The sequence below is a fragment of the Notothenia rossii genome (genome assembly GCF_949606895.1).
Source record: "Notothenia rossii genome assembly, chromosome: 1".
Lineage (NCBI taxonomy): Eukaryota > Metazoa > Chordata > Actinopteri > Perciformes > Nototheniidae > Notothenia > Notothenia rossii.
This window is the reverse complement of record NC_136912.1, coordinates 92,908,525-92,919,745: the sequence shown is the minus strand read 5'-3', so window position 1 is coordinate 92,919,745 and position 11,221 is coordinate 92,908,525. Positions and strand designations below refer to the sequence as shown.

The window sequence follows — 11,221 nt, the reverse complement described above, 5'->3', positions numbered from 1 at the left end:
GGTCCTCTCCTCCATATGAGTGACGTATCGGGCCTCCCTCATGTATTTGTCCGGTTGCCGTTGGCTCCCCTCCACGTAGCAAGTCCTCGTCGTCATCTCAATCGCCTCCAACAGATAATGACCCTCCTGTCTGTTTTTCCTCTCCCGCTACTCCATCGCTATCAGAACCAGACGGCCTACTTGTCTCCGAGGCCCCGCGGCCGGCACCGCTACCGCTCGGTACAGAACTCATCTGTCCTTCTTCCTCATCCTGGCCTACAGGTTTAAAATAACCTGTAAGCGTCGGCATTTTTTGTAACAGCTGCTTGTCTCGAAACTCCTTTTCCCTCAACAATTTCCTTTTCCGAGCGCCACTCAAACTTTTTCTTCACTCAATCACTCGCAATTTGAATAAGTCACATGTGAAACATATTCTCATTCTGACGTGTGGGTGTTTGTGTATATTTGCGTTTGTGTGTATTGTGTTAGTTTCCCGGGGAAAACCCTCACGAGAAACATCGACTGTTGTTATGCCTGCTGTGACGTTACGTTACTCCGTTCTCCGCTTGTAATTATGCCGTTACAAGCTTCAAAGTTGTATTTATCATCTGAATTTGCCGAAACAAGTTTAATATTCTGAAAGCCAAGACTTTGTTTTTTTAAAATCAGATAAAAACAAACTGTAACGGACCTTGCTGTGTTATCTATCATTACTCTACGTCTTACAATAATAATTTCAGTGGAGGGAGGGGGGCGGCGCTGTGGAACAGCAGAGTGGCGAGGGAGAGCTGTCGTCTTCCCTTTACAAGATTCAAAAATGTATTTATCGTGTGATTTTGGAAATGAAAGTTTCCTATTCTGAAAGCCAAGAATTTGTTTATTTAAAAAAAAAAAAAAACACCCGAAATAAAAAAAAAAGATTTATTTTTATTTTTTTAATTGGCTCATGATAGGCCCCCGATCTCCGTAGGCCCCTGGGCTTCAGCCCAGGTCAGCCCGTGCATTAAGGCGGCCCTGGCTAGATCGTATACCTCCTGGGTTTTAGGCGGCGAAAGTGACGTAATCGTGGATGAGAAATCGGCAACTTTTGCAGCAACTGGTAGTAAAAGTAGACACATTTAATTTAATTTAGCGTGGGCTCTTCGCGACTCTGGCGTCCAGCAGGAATCCGGAGGACAGTGCTATTTTTTTTTTAAATAGCCTCGTCCTGTGTGTGTCGCTGTAATCCGAAATCAAACGCACTCAGTGGCTTTCTGAGTGTTAAATCCCATCTGTGCTTTTCTTCTAGTGAGATGTAATTTTTTTAAATATTAGTAATAGCCTGCTGTCCTCCAAAGTTATGAATTCTCAAAATATTATATTTATGATATTTTTGTGGGGAAATGATGTATTCATGCTCGTCTCTTGTCCTGGGTGGCAGGTTACCTCACTTCCTCCTAAAACCCAGGAGGTATACGATCAACCGCAGACCTTATTTCCAGATATTTTCCAAAAACTAGTTCAAAAATCCGAGACGAGCGAACAGGAAGTGGTTAAATGCTGACTCACTTCCGGGTATAAGGACTCATCACTGCACCACTCTATAGTGAGGAATAAAAAGTGTACATTATCTGAGATTAAAGAGGAAACATTTTTCTGAACATTCATCACAAAACACTCCACCTGTCTGTTTTCTTGAGTGACAGGGATCTCCTCTCCGTCCTCCTTTAAGTCGTATAAAATGGGGCTTCCGAACAGGTCCATGTGTGATATCTGGAAGGTGAGCATCATGTCTTTCTCGACGTCCCCGCCGTACTCCTGCAGCTCCTTCAGACTCTGGAAGAGCGCCTGCAGGAAGAGAAACATCTGCTGTTCGAGGAAGGCGTTTGAGAGTTTGGGAAAATAAGCTCACATGCTTCATGACAGGAGTTAAGTGAGAAGATGTGAATGAGTTAGCTTAGCATTAAGACTGGAAAGGGGAGGTAACTGCCAGCATAGCTCGGTCAGGAAGTAAGAAAATCTGCCAACTAGAATCTCTAAAGACTGCTGATTAACATTTTACATGTTATTTGTTTAATGTGCAAAAATATAGAAAAGTAAAGACCAGTGGTGTAGTGGTCGTTGGACGCGGGGGATCGCCGTCCCCCCACTTATTTGAATCTTTTTTTGAATAGTCTAATACAGGGGGGTCAAACACAAATACACAGTGGGCCAACATTTTAAAATGGGTTCTAGCCGAGGGCCGGACTGGTTCAATGTTTATTGCAGAACTTATTGAAATGAACTTATTGCACATATTAAACCTGGAACTAACAAAGCTTCAATGATTGCCTATAAAAACAACATTAAACATTAAATAATCAGTTTGCATACTTATTTGATTTCTGCCCTTCACCTGCACTGTCCATTTGCTATTCTAACACTGTGCCGTGATTAAAGCTGTCTCTAAAATATATTGGTAACTGATCTTCCACTGTACATATTGACTCTGGAGGAAGTTACTGTACTGGATGTGAGTCGGAGAGGTCCAGGTAGATCCCCTTCTTGCCCATCAGCTTCCTGTAGACGACCATGGGGAAGTGCACGTCCAGGATGCAGTTGTTGTAAATGGCGAGTCCCAAAACGAGTCCAACGAGCGTGTACTGAGCCTCGTTCTCCAGAGAGGACGAGTTGAACCAAAACAGCTTGGTGTCGTCGTCGTAGCTGAACATCCCTGTTCGAAGAGTCAAAGGGAATGTTAAGACAAAAGACAATATGTAAAGAAACATGTTTTTAACCCTTGTGTTTTCTTCCTATCAGTGTTTCCGCCAGACCAGGGCTGAGAGGGCGTCCACCCCGAGAGCGAGTGACGTCACGTTGTGTCACGTTGTGTCACGTTGTGTCACGTGACTTGAATTGAGCCGTCCCTTATAGATTCTGGAGCCGTTTCTCAATCTCGAGGAAACTGGCTTCCAAGCCAATATTTCAAGCATGCTACGTCATCGAGTGCCGCCGAAGGACTGTTCCAATCTCCAGCCTACTTGGAATTCCACCGAGGCCGCGTCCTTGGTTTGGGGGTCATTTCCAGGCTGCACATGTGTAGACTCCGCGGTCTTAAAATCCCCACAATGCTTTGCGCACAGACCAATTTCCCCAAATCTGTGGCGGAAAATGTAAGGCGGGGCCTCTCATATGACGCACACCTGCACACTTGCTAGCCTGTTGCACTCTTCGTTTTCCGAATACCAGGAAGGATTCTTGCCTCGCTTCTGAAGCAAGTGACTCGCGATCATAGCTCGCGATTGAGAAACGGCCTGGGTGTTTCTCAATCTGAAGGACGCTTGTCTTCCGAGTCACTTGCTTCAGAAGCGAGGCAAGAATCCTTCCTGGCACGAAGTACGCCGGGCTCGGTAGAATTCCAAGTATGCTGGACATTGGAACAGTCCTTCGGCGGCACTCGATGACCTAGCATGCTTGAAATAGTGGCTCTGGAGCAGCTTTACTCGACATTGAGAAACACCCACTATCTCGTTACATATTAGTGATGGGAATTCCGGCTCTTTTTAGTGAGCTGGATCATTTGGCTCGGCTCACTAAGAAGAGTCGGCTCTTTCGGCTCCCAAACGGCGCTTCATGTTAACACAGTTCACCACGGAGCCTCAGTTGCGCCGCTGCGAGGCTCCGGCGCTCGCAGTTCACTCGGGTGCTCCACTAGCACCCTCAGTCAAGGCTCGCCGGCAGTACACTTTCCGTCACAGGAACACACTTTGCTGGCGGCAAAAATAATTCCACCAGACTCCTTTGCCCCTCCAACAGAGGGATGTCCTTTTTCCTTTTCGTAATTTCAAGCGATAAAAACTCTCGATCTTCTCTCTGATTATTATTTTGACGGCAAGACGCCCCCCTGGCGGAAACGCTGCTTCCTATTGACTTTTCTCCTCCCAGTTTGACTATTTATGAAGTGGGTATAAATGGTCACCCAAATTTGTGTCACACCAATTAAGGCAACTGTATTCCTACTTATTACCACAAGTGCTGCTCTTCTTTTTGAAATGTATGGTCAGTAGACCTCATGCACAAAATCAAACCTCATTTCTGAGAAAAAGAAATGACCACAAACGCTCTAAATTTCAATAAAATCCAAAATCGAATGAAGGAGATCATGATTATTTTTTCGTTGAAAAACGTAGTTTACAGGCAAACATGTTATTTTTCTGAAACCAACATAAAACAAACCTTCCTCCCAACATAAAAACATTTCAAATGTTACCGGAACAACAGGAAGGTTAACTCTACAGATGTCAATTGAATTGGTTTGAAGATGACACTTAGACTTTGAACCCACTTATTGTAAAATGTTTTCAAATGGATTAAAGATAATAAGATAACAGGTACAAACATTTCTGTATTTTAGGAAGACGTAATGAATCTCACGTAGGGCTGGACGATTAATCGATTTTAAATCCAAATCGAGATTTTAAATGATGCGATATTTTTTTGTTCTTCTTGTGTGTCAGTCATCCACACCAATCAGAAGTGCTGTGCTCCACATGTACCAGCCATTGTTAACCAATCAGAAGTGGCCCATGATAGAAGGTGATAGACAGATTGATCCAATCACCTGCCAAGTATTTTTGAAATACTTTTCCAAATGGCTTCCAACGGAGCTTTCCTAGATGGTTTGGTGAAACCATCTGAGTCAGGTTAGTAATGCTCCATCACATGTTATCCATCTATTACAGGGTGAATCTGAAACTGAAGCTTAACTTTAAAGCAACCCAACGGAAGTTTCATGTAAGTTTAGTTCTTTCACTCGTAGCTCGGGCTGCGGGGGTGCTAGAGACGGGAGCACGTTGATACGACCTTCCTAGCCGGAGATATGGCCGCATTTGACAATAGACTTCCGTTGGGTCGCTTAAAAACAAATATCGCAAATCGAATCGCAATATCTGTCAGAAAAATCTCAATTAGATTATTTCCCTAAATCGTGCAGCCCTAATCTCACGGAAAGACTTTTCTCAAGAAAACTATTTAAAAAAACAGGTAGACATGGGAAGAAAATGTTTAAAAACGGATTAAATGTCTGACCTATATCTGGATTGAAGATCTCCTCCAGCACCAGCTGAAAGAACTCCTTGGAGACGCCGCCCTCGTCCACACCCTGCTCTCCCTCAAACTCCACAAACAGCTGCTTCTTCAGGTCGGACGGGTTCTCCATGGAGATCATCTCCAGCTGAAGCACAAGAGTTTAATTCAGTGATAGAAAAAAAACGAACACTCAGTTTCTCCCCACAGGCAACCGTAATAGGGCTTTAACTTTTAACGGCGTAATAATAATTCTGATCCGAAAGTCTAAGGCAGCTGTTTTGGCACCAAGCCGGTTAATAAAAAACCTGATTCAAAAAAAGAATGCGTTTGGGAGCAATATGGGGTTAAGTGTCTTAACCTCATCGGCATTTACTACCCACCATGTCTTGCTCTGGAAAGACTGTAGTTGTCTTCAGCTTGACATATATTTTAAACACATTTCAAACATATATTTAAACTACAGTCTTTCCAGAGCAAGACATGGTTGGCAGTAAATGTCGATGTGACCTTGGTTAAGATACTTAACCCCAAATGACTCCCAAACGCAAGGCCAACTGTGTGTGTGTGTGTGTGTGTGTGTGTGTGTGTGTGTGTGTGTGTGTGTGTGTGTGTGTGTGTGTGTGTGTGTGTGTGTGTGTGTGTGGCACCTTGAATGGCAGTCTCTGTATGAAAGTGTGTGAACGGGTAAATGCTGACTTTTATACGTAAATTGCTTTGAGGGGTCGCACTGGAAAAGCATTGTTTGAATGCAGTCCATTAAAACATTCTTCGTACAATTTAAACCATTCATTCTTGGAAATCGGCTTCCATATCAAAAGCGATTTCTAATATTGTAAGCTCAAACTGTCCCAAATGTGATCAGGATGAAATCAGTAACACACTGCGTTTGGACTCACTCTGACGAGGGCGTCGTCGATGATGTGATCTCGTCTCACTTTGAGCTTCAGGTAGGGGTTGGGCTGCTGGCCCTGCACCATGCTGTAGAGAGCCGTGAGGCGCCGCTCGCTGTACATCCGGATCCTGTTGTCGTAGTACAGCCCCTGGTTCTTGGTGATGACGTTCAGGATGAAGGGGCAGCTCTGGAAGGAGAACTTTGTTTCGGCGTTGACCTTAAAGAACGTGAAATCTTTGTCCATCTCCACCACGTCGTTCAGGGACTCGTTGACGAACTCCTCGTGGGGGATGAGGGGTTTGATGCAGTCTACGGATCGGACCCCGAGCTCTTTCTGCAGAGGGTCGACCCGCGGACCCTTCTTATAGAGCCGCTCCTCGCCTAGCAACTCATGCAGGGTGAGTTCATCGGACTCTGGGTCTTCAATGTCCTCCTCGTTGTGCTCCACGTCCACATCTCCCGCCAGGATGCTCGCGTAATAAGCCAACTTCAAACACTGCGTCCCGGCCACCACCGACTCGTCGTCATTCACCAGATTCTCCCCGTCGTAATCGTTGCTTACGACGGTGAAGGTGATGAGCTGCTGGAAGGTCTCCATCATGCGGCGGATGTGCGTCAAACCGTAAGAAGCCCAGAGTTTCACAAGCCTGGCGAGCGCTGCTACCGGGAGTTTGCACATGGCTTTGCAGAACTGCGGCAACGCCACTTCCAGATACTCGGGGCTGTGCAGGTTCGTGTTCTCCAGCACCACGACGAAGATGTTCAGGTACTCTGGGTTTGTGCCGTACACATCGAGGTACTCCAGGTCCAGCTCTAAATTGGGAGTGAGGTAAATGAGGGCGTTCACGAGAGCCGCATCTACCCGGTCCAGGCTCAAAAGTTTGTCGTAGACCCTCCTCAAGGCGCTGATGTCCACTAGAACCTCCAAAGACGGATCAGAAACATCCTCATCTGGAAAAGCTGCTGCAGAAGAAGAAGCCCCCGCCTCCTCTGATGTTGGCGTCTTCTTCTCAGGGTTGTCATTATCTGTAGCTTCAACAGAGTCCAGGGCTTTAGAAATGTTGGGTTCGTCGCTCCTGAAACTCTTTATCAAGGCTTCTGCGTTGGAGAAAATCCTGCCGAGGACGTGGATCAGAGTGGAGTAATCCCCTCCCTCCTCGCAGAAACTCAGGATGGTACACACTGTGCTCTCTGTGAGGTGATTTACATCTGGACAAAACAGTCAAAATGCATTACATAAGTACAGTGTGCTCCGTGTGTTGGATACAGATCAACCCATATACACAATACAATGTCATATTTAAAAAGACACATTTTGATATCTAGTTAAAGGTAGGCTAGGTAAGAATGGAGGAACCAGCTCGAGTGCGCTAGAATTTGAAAATACACAACCGGAAAAAAATCTGCCACTTCCTTACAGAGCCCCTCCTCCAACACACACGAACGCGCACATGACCAATGAGGGCACGAGATAAGTGTGTTCACAGATGGAAGGCTGACAGGCAGGTAGGCCATCCAGTTACTTTAGCCGGGCCGGCTCAGATGATTGGTCGTGCTTTTTACTAGGGATGTCCCGATCACCTTTTTTTGCTCCCGATCCGATTCCGATCATTTGATTTTGACAATTTGCCGATACCGATTTTTCTCGATCCGATCTTTATGCAATGCATTAAGAGGAAAAAAAGAAAAAAAGCATTCAAGTTGTCCCTTAAGGTTATTTTTTTATTTAAATTGGATATTCTATCAAACATGGATACAGCTTCTTTGTTTCACAGCAGCATTGGATCAGTTCAGTTGTGCAGCATTGGATCAAAACAAAATAAAGCTTGTCAGTACTCGTTAGCTTACTGCTACAATTAGACACTGCGCCCACTCTGTTGCCAGATTTGAGAGAAATAAGCAACCAGGTCTCTGAAAACAAGCCCCAAAGAAGCAACACATACATGATGTTCTGTAATTTGAAACCAAAACTAAGGCCTCAGGATGACTTTAAGACTTGAACATGGTCATTTTTGTTTTGTAACATTGAATAAAAAAAAAAAAAAAAGTATTTAAAAAAAAAAAAAAAAAATCCCGATCCCCAATTTTTTTCTCCCGATTCCGATCTTTTGAAAATCACGTGATCGGCTCCGATCCCCGATCACGTGATCGGATCGGGACATCTCTACTTTTTACAGCACTACGGCCTCCACAGATGAAAGTTTTTATGTATTTATTGTCAAAGCATTTAATGTATTCATTGCTATCGGGATGTTAAGAGCATTCCATGGAATATAACAACAAGTGTTTCTGAACTGAATTACCTACCCCACCTTTAATACTGAACATAACAACAATATTGTGTAATTGATGCAGCAAAAAATACATTTAAGCGTGCTGGGGAAAACATATCGAAAAAATAGACGGATCAATTTTTCACGCTACAGATGAGGGCTCTACGAATCGTTAATTGATTGGATTATAACCACAAATCAAGCTCTTTTTATTCATTTCAATGCTTTGACATTTTTTGATATAAAACTCACATAAAGTATGTAAGACCCGAAATGAATTTGTTTCCCAAGTGTGTTCAGAAGTTGTTTAAAATTAGAGCAGAACTTTTTTTTAAAGGATTGCCGGATTGCTATTTATCAATTTTGTATGCGAATTATTTTGGAAAAAATCTCAAAAAAGGGCCAAAATTATTGATTACAACTACTACTATTTTGAGTGTGACTGATTCTTCTTGTTGTCTTACATACTGAGTCATTATTTTGAAATACTAAGTCATTATTTGAGATCGTTTGTCATTATTTTGAGATACTTGGACATTATTTGACTACCACTACTGCTATGTCCAGTATAACTACTACCTAAGTGTAATTCATGTGAATTGTTTTGGACACAGTAACCGTGTATCTGATATAGTGACAAAGTCAGCTGTGAGTTACCTGAGAAGTTTTCTTTGGCGTTTCCAACGTCCGTCATCTTATTGACCAGATCAGAGTCTTGCTCTTTCTTGGAGGGGTTGGGATTACAGAGTTTGGCGTTAACCTTGAACAGATCCAGCGCTTTGGCGGCCGCCGTGTTGCTATCCAGTGATCTGAAGTCGGGACACGATGCACAAATCTCGTTCGTGCAGTCGCCATTTCCACAGCCCTCGGTTAACTGCCGAAAGTAGCGCTCGATTAGATGCTTTGCAGTCGCTCTGTTCCTGTAAAGGGGTCAGGAAACAGGAAGTCAAACAGAGGATTCAAGGACAGAAATGGGAAGGAAATGAAGTACATACATGTTTAAATTACTGCAGGTTTATTTGTTCAACTAGTTGAGCTAAATAAGGAGACTCACATTCGGCTGGATTCAGGGACACTCCTGCAGACCCAATAGACAGTCCTGTGGAAGAAACAATAACGTACAAATGAAAAAGATATTGTGAGACATCATAAATGAACACATTCTCGCAATAATGGGGCTGAGTGGCGCAGTGGGCTGTGCGTTTGATCATCAGATCAAGGGGGCGTTGGGGAACTCCAGTTCGAAACCCGATTCCGCCGCCACTGCGTCGGGCCGTTATGTCCTTGGGAAATACACTTCACCCGAATTTGCTCCTGTGGGTATTGTCCACAGTACATGTATGATATTAATGTGTACTTAATTAATTAATTAATAATTAATGTTGTACGCCTCGATGACTTTGAGGTGTGAAGATGGGCGGTGTGGTCGCAGTAGGCTGTGCATTGATCATCAGCTCAAGGGGGCGAAACCTGCCGTTGCTGTTGTGTCCTTGGGCAAGACACTTCACCTGAATTTGCTCCTGTGGGTATTGTCCACTTTACATGACCGTTACATGTATAATAATAATAATGGGTTTCATTTATGAAGCACTTCATATTTGATTTCAAATCCCGAAGTGCTCCAAGCAGTGAGCATGAACAGTATAAATATGTATCTGTAAAGCGCTTTGGGTCATGGAAAAAGCGCTATAAGGAATTATTAATTACTATTAATAATGAGCTGGTATCTGAAAATAATTAATAGCATTAAAATGTCTAAATAATTCATCAAGATTCCCACATTTTCCAGAAACATTTTTATACATTTTCAGATATTGAATCATCTTTTTAAATCTGTGATTATTGTGACATAACAAGTCATTTTTTTGTCATTTTTTTTACACATGTCATTATTATTTTACGATAATTTTGCAATATTAACTCATTATTTTAAAATATAAATGTTTATTTTGAATAACGAAGTTGTTGCTGATATTTGTTTTTATTATTTTTGAGAAACTAAGCCATTATTTTGAGATTTTAGGTCATTATGTTGTCATTCTTTTGAGAAACTAAGCCATTATTTTTGAGATTTTAGGTCATCATTTGGAGATATGAGGTCATTATGTTGTCAATATTTAGATATGTCATTATTTTTGAGATTCTGAATATGTTGACATACTAGGTCACTTTATTTTGTATTTTGTTTGGACCAACAGGATGTTTACTTCCATCCCAATGACAGAAATGTGCTCCCATAGTTTTTTTTAGCCACATTTCAACACCAACTATGATCTTGCACAAATCTGACAGCTGACTGAAGCTAGCTGTCACTCAGCTCTGTGTTTAATGCTCAGATTAGCCTCTAGCTAGCTTATTATCAAATACATAAACAAACTAGGGAGGTGAACACTACACTAAAGCACATTAAAACCAGATGAATGCACTTACCTGTGTATTTATCAAAGGTATAGTCCTGTCTGTGTGTCTGTTGGTCCGTGTGTCTGTCAGTGACTGTGCAAAAATAATCTCCTCTGCTATTTAAAACACATTGAGAGCAAAGAGAGCCTGCTGCGTTTCTTTCTTAAAACTGAGTCCACTTTTCGATGGAAACCGAGACTAAAGGAGGATTTAAGAGTCAATACGTCAGGAATCAAGCGTTAATACTTTCTGTTTGTAAATCAGATCGAAAAATCCTCCACTACCATCTTGTAAACATGAGCGCCATGTATCCCAGAATGCACCGCGACGCTGTCAAACCAAACCAAGCCGGCCGTTGAAGCCGTGTTTTGGGGAAATTGCCCCAGTGGCCAAACGGTGCTACTACAACTCCAGTGACGTCATTTTGGCCCAAAAATACATTTTCTCCATTGACTTACATTGGCAGAGGTCGGAGAAAAATACTCAGAACTTGTACTTAAGTGTAGGAATACTCTATTAAAAGTTAGAATCCTGCATTCAAAATGTTACTCAAGTAAAAGTACAAAAGTATTGTCAGCTATACGTACTTTCTTTTTGTTCTATGTCTATTCTATGGTCTTTTTATGTTTAT

At 42.7% G+C, this 11,221-nt stretch overlaps 1 protein-coding gene across 1 annotated transcript; it reads right to left on the bottom strand.

Moving 5' to 3' along the window:
- Positions 1–1,464: 1,464 nt before the first annotated feature.
- LOC307045870 (ubiquitin-protein ligase E3A-like) lies at positions 1,465–10,926 on the bottom strand. The gene is made up of 7 exons (XM_079691867.1): positions 10,621–10,926; positions 9,245–9,289; positions 8,848–9,110; positions 5,922–7,126; positions 5,026–5,170; positions 2,466–2,671; positions 1,465–1,806 (listed from the first exon to the last, which is right to left on the bottom strand). Coding segments are annotated over exons 2-7 (2,148 nt in total). The 5' UTR covers positions 9,247–9,289; positions 10,621–10,926; the 3' UTR covers positions 1,465–1,479.
- Between the last annotated feature and the right edge of the window lie 295 nt (positions 10,927–11,221).

What these genes read in the sequence shown, in the direction of transcription:
- LOC307045870 (XM_079691867.1), bottom strand. An exon ending in CGCCAAAGAAAACTTCTCAG is followed by an intron (nt 7,127 to 8,847) that starts GTAACTCACAGC and finishes TGTTTTGTCCAG; the next exon opens with ATGTAAATCACCTCACAGAG. An exon ending in ACCTCTCCGACTCACATCCA is followed by an intron (nt 1,807 to 2,465) that starts GTACAGTAACTT and finishes CTCTTCCTGCAG; the next exon opens with GCGCTCTTCCAGAGTCTGAA.